This window comes from Camelus dromedarius, chromosome 15 (genome assembly GCF_036321535.1).
Source record: "Camelus dromedarius isolate mCamDro1 chromosome 15, mCamDro1.pat, whole genome shotgun sequence".
NCBI lineage: Eukaryota > Metazoa > Chordata > Mammalia > Artiodactyla > Camelidae > Camelus > Camelus dromedarius.
In genome coordinates, this window is record NC_087450.1 from 38323411 (window position 1) to 38343968 (window position 20558).

General features: G+C 39.9%; 1 protein-coding gene across 2 annotated transcripts in view; it reads right to left on the minus strand.

Moving 5' to 3' along the window:
- The window catches only part of VIT (vitrin), a 92470-nt gene that overhangs the window by 58171 nt on the left and 13741 nt on the right, over positions 1-20558 (minus strand). For both annotated transcript variants that reach the window (XM_010999646.3, XM_031466840.2), the window contains exons 2-3: positions 13153-13222; positions 3119-3184 (exon numbers count right to left, since the gene is read on the minus strand). In XM_010999646.3, coding sequence (XP_010997948.1) covers positions 3119-3184; positions 13153-13204 — 118 coding nt within the window. In that variant the 5' untranslated portion in view covers positions 13205-13222. The remainder of the gene's footprint in view (positions 1-3118; positions 3185-13152; positions 13223-20558) is intronic.

Genomic DNA, 20558 nt, shown 5'->3' on the forward strand with positions numbered 1-20558 from the left:
GAGAACCCATGATTTCACCTTCACATCTGTAAGCAGCCCTGATGATCTTGGGTATCTCTGGTCCACCAGTTCTCAAATTTTACCAGGCATCAGCATCACCTGGAAAGTGCAAGGTCTCCAGAACCTTGGATCCATAAATGCTTACCTCCAGAAGGAGCTCAGGGGGTCTCCAGGTGTACAAGAGACACTCAAGAGGTGTGTGTGTTTCTCTCTCCAGCAGCTAGGAGACATTGTAACGTTCTATCTACCACTTCACTGGATACGTTAGTCTGAAATTCTGTCCAGACTTGGTAGATACTTCCATCCTCCCAGTACATGCAGGTCTAGCCGTCATGCTTACTCACTAATACATTGTGTGCTCTCTCTTCCCTCTTCATATGTTGATAAAAAGGGGGTTTTGTTGGCAGCATTGTTTTATTTCCTTAACACAACCCTAACCACTCTTCTCTGCCAACAACCCTCCCAGCCTAGGCTGATGCAATTAGAATCTGTCTCCCAGGAATTTGGGATCAGGACTGAGAGATACGGTCTACACAGGGTGAGGGAAGGGGAACAGTGTGGCAGACACTCAGAGAGAAGCAGAGGCACCAATTCTGGACGTCTTTCTACGTGGGGTACAGTCCCAGTGAGTTCCAGCTACCCTTCCTGCCTTGGGTTCTGCGAACTACCTCATGTCCTGCCAAACTCTCCTTTTTTAGCTCAAGCAAATTGGCCTTGGATTTCTGCTAACTGCACCTAGATAACCTGCACTGAGATACTCCCCACTGCCCTCACGATGAAGTTCAGAGCCCTGGACACAGTAACAAAGCTCTTACGATCTAATACCTACTTACCTCTCCATCTCTTATCTCAACATGTTTGCGTCCAACTCTGTATCTCAGTCATACTGAACTACTTCTTAGCTCTTTGTACTCTTCAGGTCTTGGGTGTGCTTTTTTCTTTCTCCTGGTAACACTCTTTTCTTCTCATTTTTGCCTGGTCAATCCCTATTCAGCCTTCAGAAAACAGTGTAGGTGTGTCACTTCCTTCAGGAAGCCCTCCCAGATACATAGCTTTTTCCCCCTCCATATTCTTGAAGTATATTTAGCTTCTGAGTCCTTGCGCTTACATGAGGCAACATAATTCCCTGGAGACTTGTCTTTCTTCCTCTCTAGATTTTGAACTCTGTGAGGGCAAAGACTGAGTCTCAATCACTGTTGTATCTGAGTGTCTAACAGTACCTCGTACTTGGCTGGCACCCAATAAATACTTGTCCGATGAATGAATGATGTGCCTCTCCTGTTGTCAGTTTTCTGCCCGAGTGGCAGGTTGACAATGTTGAATTGAAAAAATGAGAATTACTTTGGCCTCAAGCTATAAACTACAATTTGGAAATTCTCCTGAGATGAAGAATCAGATATCACCATGGTCTGGGAATATCCTATTACCTTCATTGAACCTATCTTTTCCCCTGATTTAATTATCATGACAGAGTTTCTAATTAAGGAAAAGGCCTCATGCATTTATTGATTCAAATGTGCTGTATCACTAGCGAGATTTTGAGAATAAGGTTAGGATTCAGCATATCAGAAATTCAAGCCATTTGAGATCTCTCAAAGAGGTCTGCCCTTGGGTCATTTAGCACAGACTTTCATAGTCACTGAAAACTGTTGTCATGGTAATCATGGAACCTTTCATGATTTTTGTATTTGAGTTAATGAAGATACTGGAAGGAGCCCAAAGGAATTCATACTTGGGTGTGCATTTGTCTCCATATTAACCCAATCATTGTTTTGAACACACATCTGCCCCTGGGCCAATTCTCTTGGCTCTCGGTCCTGACAGGAATAAATAAACAACTGATTCCTTTTTAGTATTTCAGACTAGGAGGCTGTGGATGGCTGCCCTTTGGGTTTCATTTCAACAGGAAATCCCACACAAAGGGTTTAAAGGAGCAGAAGAAAAAAAATGGTGCATGAACTAAATCTCTTCTTTTGTTTCAAACTATTAATGTTGCTGATTTCAAGGCACCTAAATCTAACACTTATACAGAAGTTTCTGTTATGGAGAGCACAGAACATTGACTATATCTAAAGTCTCTCTTTTATGGTCCTTCATTAATATACCTTAATTCAAGCCTCCATTAAGTCTACAACTTTAGATCCAGATGTCTCAGTGTGCTCATCTTTGAGTGTGAGATTTTTTACTGATGTCCTGTCCTGCCAGTTATTTGCCAATATCCATTCTCTCATCTTGCCAGATACTAGTACTCACTTTTAGCTAGGCATGTAGATACTTGAAATCAAGACATTTCCCATTCTTCCTGAATGCTGGCTAATAGTAATTTAAGTAGAAGTGGTATATTTGACTTCATGGGATTATCTTTAAAGGGAGTGAGCATGTGCCCTTCTTCATCCCTTCCTAAACTGACTGGAATGTGGACGTGATGGATGGAGCTGGGGCAGCCATTTTGGACAATGAATTGAGAGCCAGGTTGAGAAAAGCAGAATGACAAGATAAAAGGAATTTGGGTCCTTGAAGATTGTGAAGCTTCCGTAAAAGCCCAGACCATGTTTATGAGAGAGAGAAAGGAAGTTCAGTCTTATGTAAGCAACTGTTATTTTGGACTTTCTGTCATCTAATCTTAACTGACGTATCATCCAAAAATGAAATTATTCCTCTTTCCACTGATTGGGTGTGAACCTTTTCTGTGAGATGACCTTCTGATCCAGGATGTGCTAGAAGGTGGACAGGTTTGCTGGGCCTTTGCATCAGCCAGAGTGAATTTTCTGGAATGGGGAGTTGAGACAGCATTTCAATGGCAGGAAAATATCTACTCCAGCTTAACCACAGAGACATAGTGTTGCCTGGTTTTTGTATGTGCATTTTGAATTTTTTTCATATAAGTTGAACCACATATCTTTTACCCTAAAATTAGAACTCCTACTTCAAATGCTTTTTGGAATGAAGTAGATGACACATAAGAATCATTAGTGATTAGTCTGAGTGCAAAGTAATTGTGATAAGACATTAAACCTCCCCAAAACCCCAAACCTTCCAAATTATTTGAAACAAGTATAGTGATCCTCCACATGGGAGGCACAGCCTTATACCAGTGAAGAATTGCTATTTTACTTACTGAATTTGGGCCTTTTAATCTTCTTTGTCATTTCTTTATTTGAGTGTATTCCAGTCACCAGCAAAACTGCATGAAGAAAATGCAAAAATATCTAATCAATATTAATTCACCCAAATACTTCTCTCTTTGATCTTTATATTCGCTTCAATCACATGTTAAAGTATCCTCATTAGTAGAACCAATTTTCCCTGATTTTATGGTTGGGGAAATAAGATGTATCCTTTGTGCTTTTCTTAGCCTCTGCTGAAAGGGTCTTTCAAAAATACCTCTTGGATACCTGTCCTTTGTTTTGCTGTCTTTAAATTTCACCACATCAACTCTACTGTCTCCACTTTCAAAGGCGGGAATGTGGGTCTGGAGAAGTCCACTGATTTGCTTGGTCCCAGGAATAAAGGATGAGCACCCAGGCCCTTCTTGTGCTCTTTTATCTATTCCACACTGAGTCTCTAAATGGCCAGTTTCCAAAATACCAGAGAACTGCCTCGCATGTGTGTGCGAGAGTGACAGAGGCCAACGGAGGGGATGTGTAAACAGCCTCAGAGGAAGAATCTGAAAAGGAAGATGAGGAGGAAGGGGACTGGGAAGGAGAGAGAGAGAGACTCCTCACAAGGTGTGGTGTGATCTGACTGTCCCCCGGTGGCCCCCCTCCAGCAGCACCTGGTTCTGTGACCCTTAGAGGGCACCTGCAGGTGGGAGGGCTTCCTTCTCAGAAACTAAAGCAGAACCTCAGCCAGCATACTGCGGATGGATACTGCTCTCCTTCAGGGAGCATAACAATAGGGGAAGAAAGAGGAATTCTTTATCTTTTTAAAATTTAAAGTCACATTACCAGTTTGAGCCTTGTGTTTTTAAAATATAACATTGACTGATTTTTGTCTTATTACCAAAACAATATATGTTCCTTGTAGAACAATGTAAAACACACACACACACAAAACAGTACTACAGAAAATACAGATGAACACAAAAATAGAGTATTTTTCAGGCTTTTTCTGTATGTCTGTTTTCATATGGGTACCTTTTTACTGAGTTTAACACCAATTAAAAATTTTTTTTTAATTGAAGTATAGATGATTTACAATGCTGTATTCATTTCTGGTGTACAACACAGTGCTTCAGTTATACATATATTTAGTCTTTTTCACTATAGGTTATTATAAGATATTGAATATAGTTCCCTGTGTTGTGTAGTAGGACCTTATTATTTATCTATTTTATATATAGTAGTATGTATCTGCTAATCCCAAACACCTAATTTATCCTTCCCCTACCTTTCCCCTTTGGTAACCTATCTCTGTGAGCCTGTTTCTGATTTGTAAATAAGTTCATTTGTATCATTTTTTAGATTCCACCTATAAGTGATATCATATGGTATTTATGTTTCTCTGATTTACTTCACTTAGTATGATAATCTCTAGGTCCATCCATGTTGCTGCAAATGGCATTATTTCATTTTTATGTGTGTGTGGCTGAGTAGTATTCTGTTGTCTATATATACACCACATCTTCTTTCTCCAGTCATCTGTCAATGGACATTTAGGTTGCTTCCATGTCTTGAGTATTGTAAATAGTGCTGCTATGAACATTGGGGTGCATGTATCTTTTCAAATTAGAGTTTTCTCTGGATATGTGCCCAAGAGTAGGATTGCTGGATCATATGGTAACTCTATGTTTAGTTTTTAAAGGAACTTCCAAACTGTTCTCCACAGTGGCTGCACCAAATTACATTCCCACCAACAGTGTAGGAGGGTTCCGTTTTCTCCACACCCTCCTTAGCACTTGTTGTTTGTGGACTTTTTGATGATGGCCATTCTGATCAGTGTGAGGTGATACCTCATTGCAGTTTTGGTTTGCGTTTGTCTGATAATTAGCAACTTTGAGCATCTTTTCATGTGCCTATTGGCCCTCTGCATGTCTTCTTTGAAGAAATGTCTGTTCAGGTCTTCTGACTATTTTTGGATTGGGTTGTTAGTTTTCTTGTTGTTTAGTTGTATGAGCTGTTTGTGTAGTTTGGAAATTAATCCCTTGTCAGTCACATTGTTTGCAAATATTCTCTCCCAGTCTATAGGTTGTCTTTTTATTTATGGTTTCTTTTGTTGAGCAATCACTTATAAGTTTGATTAGGTCCCGTTTGTTTATTTTTGCTTTTATTTCTGTTGCCTTGGGAGACTGACCTACGAAAACATATAAACATGATTTATATCAGAGAATGTTTTGACTATGTTCTCTTCTAGGAGTTTTATGGTATCCTGTCTTATATTTAAGTCTTCAAGCCATTGTGAGTTTATTTGTCTAACTTCATTGATTTACATTTGGCTGTCCAGCTTTCCCAGCACTACTTGTGAAGAGACTGTCCTTTCTCCATCCTTGTGGAATATTAATTGACTATAGGTGTGTGGGTTTATTATCCGGGCTCTCTATTCTGTTTCATTCCATTGATCCATATGTCTTTTTTTGTGCCAATACCACACTGTTTTGATTATTGTAGCTCTGCAGTATTGTCTGAAGTCTGGGAGGATTCTGCCCCCAGCTGTGTTCTTTTTCCCGAGTTTTGCTTTGGCAGTTCTGGGTCTTTGTGATTCCCATACAGATACTAAACAAACATTTGATGATGCTCATACCATTTACAGTGTGTTATAACTTATTGCTACTTAAGGATATTTAGAAACATTTTTTCTTGTCATTTAATGTCCCTCTCCCAATAATTTTAACTGCCTGCAAAATATTGCCATGTGTGGATGTATCATAATTTAGCTAAATCCCAATGTAATGTAAATAGCTTCATCTTTGCACTGATCCCTTATTATCTCCTTAAAATACAGTTCCAAATAGGATTTCTTGTCTGAAAGATATGCCCACTTAAAATTTTGATACATATTGTGAAATTTTCTCATAGCAATTTTTTTTATTAATAATGTCTGAAAATGCTCACTTCTGTCTACCTATGCTAATTTTACCTGTAGACAGAAAAGCATGTTTTTCCTTTTACAAGGCTAGTCAGTCTCTATTCTTATTCTGTCCTCCTCAGGCATTCTTCTACCTGACCCAACCAAAGATGGTACTGCTCTAACCTACCTCCATTTTAGCCACCTTTTTTTGAGAAACCCACTTTCTAGGTGGAGCTGGAATTCTGGAGATGAATATGAGGCAGCTGAGTAACAAAACAGGCATTTTACTTCCTGGTTATGCCTTTTTTTTTTTTTTTTTTTTTTTAACAGAACACAGATGCTCCATTAAGGCATAAATCAGGACTCAGGAATTCTTGAACTGGCAACTATTTTTGAAGGAAAAAGTGGCCCTGTCACCAAGTGTTTGTTAAGAAAACTTTATTTATTTTATGGATTATCCATAGCTAAGCTGTGCCAGTGATGTAGCTCCTGAATTATCCCCAGTTTTGACTACTAGCTTAGTTGAGGCCTGGACAGTTGACATACCATGTCCTGCAAGAACAAAACCGTGAAAGAGAACTGAGTGAGCACCAAAAGTCTAGCCAAGTAGAATGAAGGCAGACATTTTTTAGGTGTTATTTACTTCTGGGGTTTGGGTGGGTTTGAGTGTCCTGGAGGTCTAATGTTTATAGTAGTCTCTATGTCACTTAACTCTGTCCAAAGACCGCATCTTCATTTTATACACAAAAATAAATAACTAGAATTCTAGAATATTTTTAAAAACAAGTATGAAATATTATATAGAAAAAAATTATGCAAGTTAAGTAGAGGGAGTAAGTGAATAGTTTTAAATGTGGGTCTCAGTTCTTGGTGGAAAACCAAATACTGTCCTTCTAGGGCTGTGTGCCTGTGGCAAGTGGTTTATAAGACTTGGTATCATTAGGACTATAAATATTTCAGTAAGACCACCCCATCACTCACATTTGCTTGCCCAGGACCCTCCATGCTGAAAACATGAAGAGCTGGGTTCAGTTTTACAGCAGCAGTTAATAAAGTCATTATTCTCGGTGGTACACAGAGCCCCTCCCCTCAGCTTCCATCCTTGTTAATTAAAGGTCCCCAGAAACCACTCCTCAAGAGGAGGGCTGGTCAGTCAGGCTGCAGATGTGCTCATGCCCTGACGCAAGTCTTCATTCCTCTTCAGCAAGACGTCTCTTGCTACCTTGGAAATAGTGACTTGCACATGGAATTTGGGTGAGAGAAAAATCAGCATTGTGTTCCTCTTCTTAGGAAGCCACACAAAGTGCTGAGATGGATAGTGGATGCTCACTTGGAAGTGCAAGGCAGAACACACTTCTGAATTTGTGGGATTAGTTATCTGGCCACTGAGGCCATTAGAGTCTAGAAGCCTTGAGGAGAAATCAAGTCTAGAGGCCAAAGTTCCAACGTGATCATGATTTACCAACTCTGCAGCCATACTTCTCAAATTTTTTTTCTTAGTTTTTTTGTAGGGGGCTGGCTAGGTAATTAGGTCTATTTATTTAATTATTTTTTTCAGTGGAGGTACTGGGAATTGAACCCAGGAATTCGTGCATGCTGAGCACGCGCTCTACCACTTGAGCTATACCCTCCCCCCTTTTTTGGGAAGGGGGTAGGTAATTAGGTTTATTTATTTATTTTGTTAGTGGAGATACTGGGGATTGAACCTAGGACCTCATGTATGCTAGGCACACACTGCCACTGAGCTATACCCTCCCCTGCTCATATTTCTCAGTTTTTAAAACTTCAGTGTTCCAGTTTTGACTAACATGAAAAGTTCTCACCTTTCACTAGTCATGCTTGAAATTTCAAAACAAATTAAATGTTGAACTTACTTTTTCAAATAAAAAGTTTCCCTCTACTTCTCTTTCTCTTCCTCTAGTGTGGCCATCAGTACAGTTACCTGTTTAATTGTTTAAAATTCAATTTCAATAAATTATCATCCAGCTAATTTATAGGGAGAATACAAATGAATTAGCTTAAAACAGTGTTCAGTCTCATTAGTGATAAAAAATGCAAGCTAAAGCAAAATGACAGGATATTTTCCCATATAGTGTATTGAATACTGAACACGAGATTATCCAGTACTCTGTTGGTAAATTCTAAGCAGGTGGAGGAGTCTGTCTGGAAAGCCATTTGATAATACATTTCAATAGCCTTAAAAACATTTATATGCTTTGCCCTAAAAAATAGATACCTAGTGATATATCCCAAGTTATAATCAGAGATACAGACAAAGATTTATGTAAAGATGTTCATTACAGCATTATTGCTAATAGCAATCTGGAAATAATGAAATGTTGGAAATGTCCCAACAATGGGGAAATCCTAAGCATTTGTTGCAGATGATGTGTAACAGAACACTGAACGACTGCAGAATTACAAGCTTCAACCTTAAGGACGATTCTGACAAAATTAGAATATATGCAGAGAGAAGTACCTCGAACAAATATACCAAAATGTTAATAATGGTGGAGATAAAATTCCTATATAATATTTTCTATATTTTCCCATTTCCTAGTATATTTCATATATATATATATATATATTTATGTAGAATGTTTCTTTTCTAATTAGAAAAAGAATTATTTTTTAATTTGGTCATATTGAAATCACATAGACGTATAATAATGAAAAGTGCTTTCTAAAGTCTTTAGCGTGGTTAATACTTGTGTTGCAGTTTTCCTTTCAGTAATAAATTATAATCAGAATCCATTTACTTTCAAGAAAAGACATGAAATGCTGAAACATGTAACCAATGATCAAATCAATAAGTACTTACTGAATATTTATTATGTGTCTAGAACTTTTATTGGAATACCTCCTTCCAGCCCATGAACTTCTTGTTTGACTTCTTAGTGCCCTCAAGATACTAACCCAGGTGGTGTTCACAGGGATTCTTTCCTTGACCAAACTTGAGTCAGGCTCCTCTACACCCTCTTCTCAACTAAGCTTTGACCTTGGGCTTCTGTGTCTGTCCTTGTTGGGCCTGCATCACTCAGTTTTAGCAAGAATCTTGTTTAGAGAGAATCCTCCACCCTCGATATCTGATCGCCCTGGTCTGCCTTTAGTCGGAATCCTGTCCGGTTGGTTTAGCAAGAATCCCCCTACTCCCTTTGATGTCTCCTCTTAGTAATTCCCATCCCCTGACCCCTGCAACCTGCTCCTTGGCTATAAATCCCCACTTGTCCGTGTTGTGTTTGAAACTGAGCCCAGTTCTCCCGGTTCTGTACTGAGGTCTCCTTCCCCCTGTTGCAGTGGTTCCTGATGAAAATCTGTTTTTACTGCTTTGAATACTGCCCGGCTCTGGTGGTCTTTAACAGTGTCCACAGTGCCTTCCTGAAAACTGATTTATACAGCAGATCATTTTAAATCAGCTGAGATCTCCCCTATGCTTTGATTTGGAGTTACACACTCAGTGGAACATCTATCACGAAATATATCAGAGCTTCATAGCATGGGTAGGACAGTTTATCCTCTCTGTTCACATAAATCACAAAATTATGCTTCGAATCATAGAATAGTAAAGCTGGGAGGAGCTTTGGAGGTCATCTGTTTTGTAGAAAAGAAACTAAGGTCCAGGTTGACCCCTTGGCTAAAGCTGTGGTTTTGGGTGGCGGGTGGGGGTGGTTGTGGGCAGAAGCTGGAACCAGAACGCACGTTTGCTGGGGCAGCCTTCGGCTCTGCGTGCTGCTTTGTCCCCATGAGTGAGCTCAGTGATTATACATGGAGCTCCGGTGACGATGGGCAGCCTAAAACTGCTACGTCATAAACGTAAACGTATCTAGAGCAAACATTCGAGCTCTCATGTTTATTAATTAAACACCTAATTGACATTAACTTAGAGGGCTTTTGGGAGATCATTGGATGGTTCTGTGTGATATTGTGATTTATGATAAATACGTATTTTGGCCTTCTGACCACAGTTCGTGGCTGGCAGCTCCCAAACCCTTGGAATGTCCTGAGCGATAAGAGCAATGGGAGTACCTTTTGTTATAATATTTGGTTTCTTGTCCTCAGTTCCTGAAATCAGAGCCATAAAGATGAAATGGGCGTCTTGCTATTCATAACAAGCCTGTTTCAATCACAACTGAGCTTATGTTAATGAGGTGGCTTTTGGGAATCCCCTCAAGATGAGTTGGAATTTTCAGTCCTATCTCCTGATTACCCAGGAGGAAAGAGGGCCTGGAGATTCAATCAATCACCAACGGCCGATGAATTAATCAATCATGTCTATGCAATGAAACCTCCATAGAAACCCAAAGGGAGGGGGTTCAAAGAGCTTTCAGGCTGGGGGCCTGAATTCCACGGAGACAGAAGCTTCTTTGTTCAGGACCTTGCCCTTTGTATCTCCTTATCTTGCTGTTGATTTGTATCCTTTAATATCCTTTGTAATGAACTGGTAATCTAGTGGGTAAACTTGTTTCCTGAGTTCTGTGAGCTACTCGAGCAAAGTAATCAAGCCCAAGGAGGGGGTCATGGGAAATTGTGATTTATAGCCAGTCAGGCAGAAGCATAGGTGACAACCTGACTTGCAGTGCTGGCAGTGTGATGGGCAGGAGGGGAGGTGGGGAGGGTCTTGTGGGACTGAGCCCTAAACCTGTGGGGTCAGATCCTATCTCGGGGTAGATAGTATCATAACTGAGCTGAGTTGTAGGACACCCAGCTGGAGTTGGGGAATGACTTCGTGTGGGGAGAAAACTCACACATAGGTATTGGGTGCAGAGTCAGACTCTGATACCTCAAAAATACAGCATCCCTGATGAGAATAATTTATTTAGCAATATTTCTTGAGTGCGTCTGAGATGTGCTGAGAACTGAAAATGCTACAATGAACAAGACACAGCTCTTGCCTTTGGTGAGTTACAGTTTTGGAGAAGCCAGAGTAATGACTCGGTGTATGTCATGCAGCTGTGATCAGAATCAATACAGGGGGCCAAGGAAGCATGGAGGAAGATGGTCTGATCAAATGGAGGGCAGAGGAAGCTTCCTGGAGGACCATTAGGTGTGTGGGAGTGAGAGGAAGAGCATTCCAGGAAAGGGAACAGCAGAGTCAAAGACCTGGAGGTGAGAAATGACTCGGCCTTAAGGGGCATGAGAAGGTCCCCAGAAGCCGGGGTGGCTCCTGTGGTAGGGGGGAGAGCAGGAGAGGACAGCCAGGGCCATATCAGAGAGGGCTCACCTGCAAGTAAGGTGAGTGATAAGAGACACGGACTCCATCGTAAAGACAAAGGGCAAACCCTGAGTGTTAAATCAAGGAGTGGTGATCAGACATGTGCTTTAGGGAGATTAGTTGGGGTGTGGTAGAGAATGAGTTAGAGAGGTAAGGATTTGAGGCAGGGAGGCTGTCACAGTACTGAAGAGGGTCCCGGGGGACTAGAGGGGAATGGCCCTAGCATGGAGACAGCAGGTGAGTAAGACATACCGGGGAGGGGCATATAAGGACAGGAAGGAAATTTGTGGCGTCTCCCTTTTCTACTTTGAATTCTTGCTTTCTGAGTGAGCAACCCCAAGAGGAAGAGAGTTTTGCAGAAGGGCAGGCTGAGAGGACAATCAAGTTCTTCTTGGTTCCATGACGCTGGGGACATGGCTGTGTCAAGCGGCCTCAGTGTTTGTATGGTTTTGTTTTGTTTTACAGTAGCTAATCCTTCCTGTTCCTAACCTCCTGGCCCACCCCCAGCCCACCCTATGTTAGAAACCAAGAAACCCTGTAGGTTAGTACAGGGGCCGGAGACAGCCTCCCAAAAGGGCAAAGGGGAAATAAAGGACCCTGTGCTCTCAAGATGAATATTCCTTAGCAAGTTGATGGTGGAATCTGGACCAGAACTCTTCTCTTCCCTCTGACTCCCAGCCTAGTGTCCCTCCACCACGCCAAATGCCCCCTCACCTTCACAGCTATGTGTCTTCTCCCTCCTCCAGTCTTCCATCTACCATGCAGACTCTGTCTACACAGGTCTTGAACATTCTGACTATGCTATGGGTTGAGTTGTGTTTCCCCTCACCCCAGATTCATAGGATTTCATGTTGAAGTCCTAGCCTCCAATACCTCAGAAGGTGTCCTCGACTGGAGATAGGGTGGTTGTAGATGTAATTAAAGTTAGGATGCAGTCACACTGGAGTAGGCTGGGCGCCTGATCCAATATGACTGGTGTTACAAAAAGGGGACATTTGATACAGACACAGACACACTCAGGGAGAACACCATGTGAAGATGGAGGGCAGAGACTCGGGTGATGCCAAGGAATGCCAAAGACTGCCAGCAAGCCAACCAGAAGCTCAGAGGCATGGAACAGATTTCACCTTCACAGCCCTCTGAAAGAGCCAGCCCTGCTGACATGGTGATTTTAGATTTCTAGCCTCCAGAATTGTGAGAGGATAAAACTCTGTTGTTCTCAGCCACGCAGTTCGTGGTATTTTGTTATGGCTGCTCTAGTAAACTAACACCGACTGTCTGAAAGGGCTTTGTACCCTGCGCTGGCAGTAGTTTTACAGTGACCCACAGGGTCACTCTACCTGACAAGGCTACAGCCTTGGGGTCAAGACTAGCAGAAGATTAACCTTGTGCTTAGTGCTGAACCCATCATCACTTTTCTTCTGGTTGACCTGCTGCTCCTTCAGGGCCCACCCCAAATTGTGTTCTCTGATAACAATGGATAAGTTTAAACGGTTTCATCTCTAAGAGTATGAGTTGCCATTAGGTCCAAGTAAGACCATGTCATTGATAAGATTTTTTTTTTTTTTTGAGAAATTAAGAAACAAGAAGATCCCTAAATTCAGAACCTGTAAATATGCTCTATCTGAAATATTTGCTAGTTGCATATACATACAAATATGTGTGTGTGTATATGTGTGCATAAGGTGTAATGCATAGAGGCATACATATGTAATACATATATTTGCTCTCTATAAAAAATATATAGACACACATCCTGAATTTGATCTATGTTTAGCATTTGCAGTTAAACATCTCTCCAAAATGTTTATTATAAAAAGATACACTGAACTGTTTATATGCTCTGTCTTGGTTTAAACCTCTTCTTGGCAGGATTCTGTGGACATTAGGAGGATGTTAAAAGCGTATCCAGATACACATATAAAAGTACTTACCAAGGAACACTTCAATAACAGATGCCTTCATAGTGAGGACAACAATCCCCATAAATACCAAAATGGCACCCTAGGGAGGAAGAAACAGTAACACCGTCATATTTCAGCCAAGAATTCTGCATTGGATGCTCAGAGTGTAGGGAGGGGCTGCCTCATTTTGCATTGCCCTCTGGAGTCTTAGGATTTCAAGCTGTGGCTTTCTGTAAACACCTCACAGAGATGGCAGTGGCTACCGGCACTGGTACCCAGAGAGTCTGTTCTCAGTTGGAAAACCTATTCTAGCCACCAGCCTCCTCTTCTTCAGAGACCTGGCCTTAGAACTGAAGAGGAAATAATTCCACAATTTCGAGGATGTGTTCAACCAGCCTTCAAATTAGGACAAAAGCCACATTTATGGTATTTAGAGAACATTTTTAGATTACAAACTGTTTTATATTACAAAGAGTATCCATTCATTATTCATTCAGTAAATATTTATTAAACATATATGGCTAGGTATTGTTAGAGAGGAAGCTATAAAATTGAATTAAGAATAGTTCTTGTTCTTAAAAGATTTATACTTTAATAGATGTGGGAAAACATATGTAGACACAAAAAACATAATAGACAGTGTGCAGGCCCCAAAAGGGAGAATAAGGGGGGCTTTACAGGCCAGTGGTTCTCAAACTTCGCTGCATATTAGTATCATCTGGGAGTTTTAAAAGGCCCTGATACTCAGGCTGCACCGCATACCAATTGAAATAGAATCTCTTGGGGGTGGGATCTAGGCATTAAGCTTTTTAAAAATCTCCCCAGGCAATTCCAAGTGTGCAGCCAAGTTCGAGAACCAGTGATTTAGAGCAAGGCTTCCTAAATCTTAATACGAATCACCTGGGGATTTTATTATAATGCAGATTCTAATCCAGTAGGTCTGAGACAGTGCCAGAGAGTCCCCCCAAGAAGTCAGGGAATTTTAGAGGAGGAAGAGATTATGTCAGCTGTGGGAATAAGACAGAGCCTCATAGAGCTGGCAGCAACTGGGTCAATTCTGCAAGATGAAAATAGGAGATGACGTGGCTCCGAGTCGGAGGTTGAGCACTGACAGAGGCTTAGAGATTGGAAAGCACAGTGGATAAGAAGATGCTGTTGATCTATTAGGAGTTCCCCTTCACTAAGGCTATGAGACCCTTGAAGGTGTATTCATACCACCGTTAATTGAACACATACGGTGCATGCTACATAGTGTAGAATCTGCACACTGAGCAGGATGGCAGATTTTATGATCCCAGCTGAACAGATAAGGAAACTTAAGACATAGAAAGAGAAAATGTTATATTCCTGGTGATCAGGCAGTAAGTATGATTAGAGTGGAGGTGGGAGTAGGTGGGAAGGATCTGCCCTGGGTTTAGGCAAGAAGGAAGCACATTGTCTGTAGAGAATTTAAAGACTTAAAATCGTTCTGCTTTCTGTTATCCTTATAAACCAGCAACTCTAAGCACTGTCCGTGATAAAGCCCTCTTCCTCTCTGTGGCAGGTGGCTCCCACTGCATCCTCTCCCCCCAGTGCCACTGCTCTGTGGCCTTTAGGCTCTAGCTGGCATTCATAACCCTATACTCTGGTATGCCCAGGGGAGTGCTGGGAAACCTGCTGTCTGGGAAAAAAAAAAAAAAAAAAAGCCCTGATTTAGAGCATTTGCCAATTTCTGTGTTGTAAGTCCTCCCATCGTAGCTGATTTTGAAGCAACCAAAGTGGTGTTACTGCATGGAGATTTGGAAAGAGAGAAACACAATCTGGTACTAGCTAGGTCTAGAGCAAGCTTATGTTTAATATTTGGATACAGTGCTGTGCAGAGTTTATTAACAAGAAGCAATTATTAGAATTATGGTTGAGGCAGTAATACAAGCACTTGATGCAATTAACTTAAATAACACTGTTCAGTATATGAAAAGCTTTATTACAAACAATTAAATTAGGCAGCAAGAGTAAGCCCAAACAGAACCCGTCACTTTGCCAATTTCTAGCAACAGTTGCAATGTGTTAAAAAATTTTTTCCTAATTAAGGTAGTTGACCACTGGCTAAGAAATAGGCAAATAACGGTTTTTATCTTCAAAATAAAAATGGTCATACATTACAATCTATTAAATAGCTGAGTCATATTTCGGAAATAGTGTGATAACAAGTACACTTTTTTGTCTTTTATTAATTTGAAAAGTTGCAGATCAACTCATATGTTTTCAGGCCTACAAATGTAAGTCTCCTCTTGGAATAAATGCAGGGTATTAAGCTCTCCTACCAGACTAGCCTAACTAGCTCCACCTAACTAGCTCCTCCAAATGGCTGTTACCATCCAGCACTGGACACTTTGTCTGTGAATCATCTTAGATTTCTTTCTCTCATGTCCCACATCTTTTCCATCAGCCAAGCCTGTTGGCTGTACATTCATAATACATCCAGAATCTGACCACTTGTCATCATCTTTACCATTGCTGCCTGGCCCAGGCCATGGGTTCACTGGGTTATTGCACTTAGCCTTCTATCCAGGCTGTGTCCCTCTTCACACTGAAGTCTACACAGCAACCAGCATGTTCTTGCTCAACGTCAGTCAGTTCATGGCATTCCTCAGATGAAAACTTCTCCGGTTTTCTACCTTACTCAGAATAAAAGGTACAATCTTGGCAAGTGGCTCAGGACCCCACGAGACTGGCCACCATTCGCCCCTCTGACATCATTTCCTTCTATTCTCCTCACGTATTAAATTCCAGGCACAGCCAGCTCATTTCTAGAACACACCTCTCCCCTCAGGGTCTCTGCGCTTACTGTTAACTCTAGCTGGGTGCCCTGCCCCCAGGTCAGAACACGATTTACTCCCTCATTTCTTTCAAGTCTTTGCCTAAACATTATCTTCTCTTGAGATTTTCCCTAATCACCCAACTTAAATTTGCAATCCCTGTCCCACGCATCATCATCCGTACACCCTGTCCTTTCCCTACCATCTTGGTTGCCAGTCACTTATCACCTCCGACAGACTCCATACTTTGCTGATTGTATTTGTTTATTGTTTGTGTTCTCCACTGGAAGGCAAGCTCTGTGAGGGCAGGGATTTTGATTTGATTTGATTTTTTTTTATGTGCTTAGTAACTATACTGAATCAATGAATGAGTCGTTGGGGCTCTTTCCTGTCCCTAGGAAATAAAGAAAAAAAAAAACAAAAGGAAGACAATCTGTAAATAGTCTAAAAGCTACTGAATTGTACACTTTCAAAGGTGTATTTTATGGTATGTGGATTATATTTCAATAAGCATTATTGATAGTCAACAAACATACCAAAAGGAGAGAGGAAATTGCAGAGAGAAGGGCTCTCAGATCTGTCCTATGTCTTGAGAAGACACGATGGACCTGACCTTTACACACAGGGATGAATGGAGTGGGGGGAAAAAACAGGATTCCAGGAAACATGCTAACCCCAGAGGAGGTATCACCCCAGTGCTGACTCATCAGGAGTGGAACCCGACCAGAATCGCTCTCGCCTCTTGGAATCAGAATGGTTTGAGGCTTCTTTCCTACCACTTCAGTTTCTCTCCTTACTTGGTTCATTTACTTATACATTTAAAATGTAAATGTGCCGTTTGAAATGTGTGAAAAAAAATTCAAACCCTCTCTCAGCCCTTCCAGAAGCTGGGCATTGGGATGGCCACCAGCACTGTTAAGCAGTTTCTACAGGCAGTTCCACATCAGGGAGCTATGGGCTGCACAGTAATGTTGGAACCTTAATGTCTTATGTGCCCAGCAGGGTTCTCACAAAAATGGAACAATAGAGGTTTTCAAAAGAACGTGTTCCTGATTCATAAATTTGTGGACTGGTCTGTGAGATGTAATATAAAGAATCCTGAATATGAAATTCTGGTGAGACAAATGAAGGCTGCTGTGAGATAAAAATATAATTAATGTAAGAAGAGTAGCCAGCCAATTTAATTAGATCTCTTGCTGCCCAGAGTTAGAAAATAAATAATAATACTGCCTTATAATTTTAAGGTTCTTCACAGTTTTCTCCTCCAATTTTTAAAATTATGGTAAAATACAAAAACATAAAATTGGCTATCTTAACCATTTTTAAGTGTACAATTCAGCAGTATTAAATAAATTCGTAATGTGCTGTCATCACCATTATCCACCTTAAGAACTCTTTTTGTCTTGTAAAATTGAAACCTTATGCCCAGTAAACAGTAACTCTCTATCCTCCTCTTTCCCTGGCCCCTGGCAACCACCATTCCGCTGTCTCTGTGATTTTGACTACTCTAACTACCTCTTATAAGTAGAATCATAGTAATTTCTTTTTGTGACTGGCCTATGTCAAACAGCATAATGTTCTCAAGGTTCTTCCATGTTGTAGCATATGACAGACTTCCTTTCCTTTTTAAGGCTACATAATATTCCATCCATTGTATGTATGTACCACATTTTCCTCATCCATTTATCTGCCGATGGACACATGGATTGCTTCTGTGTTTTAGTTATTGTGAATAATTATGCTATGAACATAGCACAAATATTTCTTTGAGACTCTGCTTTCAATTATTTTGTGCATGGAATTGCTGGATCATATGATAATTCTATTTTTGATTTTTGGAAGTATCTCCATACTGTTTTTTCAGAGTGGCTATATCATTTTACATTCCCACTAACAGTGCACAAAGGTTCCAATGTCTCTATATCCTCCCCAACGCTTGTTATTTTCTGTTTCTTTTGATAGTAGTCATCCCAACGGGTATCTGGTGGCATCTCATTGTAGTTTTAAGTTGCATTTTCCTAAGGATTAGTAATACTGAGCTTCTTTTCATGTGCTTTTTGGCCATTTGTATACTTTTGGAGAAACGTCTATTCAAGTCCTTTGCTCAGTTTTTAATCAGGTTGTTTTTTGATTGTTGTCAAATATTAGGAGTTTTCTACATATTCTAGATATTAATCCCTTATCAGATATATACTTTGCAAATGTTTTTTCCCATTCTATGGTTGCCTTTTTACTCTACTGATAGTATCTTTTTGTGCACAAAATTCTAAAATTTTCATGAAGTCCAATTTATCTATTTTTTCATTTGTTGTCTATGCTTTTGGGTGTCATAGTCAAGAAATTGTTGCCAAATTCAAGGTTGTGAAGCTTTTGTCCTATGTTTTCTTCTAAGAGTTTTATAATTTTAGGTCATACATTTAGATCTTTGATCCACTCAAGTAAATTTTTATATATGGTGTTAGGTAAGGGTCCAACTTCTTTCTTTTTCATGTAGATATCTACTTTTCCTGGCACCATTTGTTGAAGAGACTGCCTTTTCCCCACTGAATAATCTTGGCAAAAAAATCACGACCATATATGTAGGTTCATTTTAGGCTCTCTGTCCTATTCCATTTGTGTATATGTCTGTACCGATGCTAGTATCACGTTGTTTTGATTACTATTTAGCTTTGTGATAAGTTCTTTTCGATCAGAAACTATATGTCCTCCAGCTCTTCTCTCTCTCTCTCTCTCTCTTTTTTTTTTTCAAGATTGTTTTGGCTATTTGGGGTCCTTTGTGATTCCATATAAATTTTTGTATGGTTATTTTCTATTTCTGCAAAAAATGTCATTGGGATTTTGATATTGTGTTAAATCTGTCGAGCGCTTAAGGTAGTTTTTATAGTTTAACAATACTAGGCCTTCCAATCCATGAACATGGGATATGTTTCTACTTATTTATGCCTTCTTTAGTTTCTTTCAGTAATGTTTTATAGTTCTCATTGTACAAGTCTTTCACCTCCTTGGTTACGTTGATTCCTAAATATTTTATTCTTTTGGATGCTGTTGTAAATGAAATTGTTTTCTTAAGTTCTTTTTCAGATTGTTCATTATTAGTGTACAGAAATGCAACTGACTTTTGTGTGTTGACTTTGTATCCTGCTCCTTTGATGAATTCATTTATTAGTTCTAACAATTTTGTTGTGGAATCTTTAGGCTTTTCTATGTATAATATTATATTATCCAAAAACAGAGCTAATTTTCTTTCTTTCTTTCCAGTTTGGATGCCTTTTATTTCTTTTTCTTGCCTAATTGCTCTGGCTTGAACTTCCAATACTATGTTGAATAGAAGTGGTGAAAGCAGGTGTCCTTGCTGTGCTCCTGACCTTAGAGGAAAAGCTTCAGTATTTCACCATTGAGTGTGACATTTGTTGTGGGTTTTTCATATGTGAATTTTATTGTGTTGAGATAGTTTTCTTCTATTGCTATTTTGTTGAGCGTTTTTATCATGAAATAGTATTGAATTTTGTCAGATGCTTTTTCTGCATCAACTGAGATAATAATGTGGGTTTTTCCCTCTTTGTTCTATTAACATGGTGTATTACATCAGTTGATTTTCATATGTTCAACCATTCTTGCATTACAGAAATCCCACTTGGTCATAGTGTATAATTACTTTAATATGCTGATGAATTCAGTTTATTAATATTTTCTTGAGGATCTTTTTGCATCAATGTTCATAAGGAATATTGTATTAGTATGGGAAACTATAGTTTTCTTTTCTTGTAGTGTCTTTGGTTTGGTGTCCAGGTAACGATTGCTTCATAGGATGAGTTCATTTTCAGTTTTTAGGAAAAGTTTGAGAAGGATTGGTGTCAGTTCTTCTTTAAATGTTTAGTAGAATTCAACAGTGAAGTCATCAGGTCCAGGGCTTCTCTTTGTTGCAAGAGTTTTGATTACTGATTCATTCTCCTTACTAATTATAGGTCTATTTTTTTTTCTTCATAATTTATCTTGGTAGGTTTTGCATTTCTGGGAACTTGTCCATTTCATCTAGGTTATTCAATTTGTTGGTGTACAATTATTCATAGTACTCTTATAATCTTTTTTATTTTCAAAAGCAGTGGTTGCTTCAGGTGAAAAGAACTGGGTAAGTGGTGATCAGAGATGGGAGTGAGCAGCTTTGTTATATTTAAATTTTTACCCTGTGCACAAATGTCAATAAATCAGAAATTAATAGAATGATCTCTTGGGAACACTTAACATATACAGATAGTGTTGATATCAAATGAGAAGCTACAGTAATCTCCTAACCCTCTCCTTGACTCTTGCTTTTCTTGCTCCAGGTCACCTTTCTCTCTGGTTGGAAAGGATCACTTCCCCAAAGCATAGGTCTGACTGTGCACTCACTCTCAGAATTCTTCTTCACAGTCCATCATTCTCTGCAGAACAAAGCCCATATTCCTTAGTGAGGCATCACAAACTTAATGAAGTGGCCCACCTTACCTTTCATACCATCTCACTGCAATTCTCTTCTGTAATCCTCTTTTCTGACTCCAGTACACCCCGGGCTTTTGGTCTTTTCTCTACACCCTCACATCTGTGTCTTGGCTTATGCTCTTATTACTGTTCTGTCTGGAATACCTTACCACACCTCAT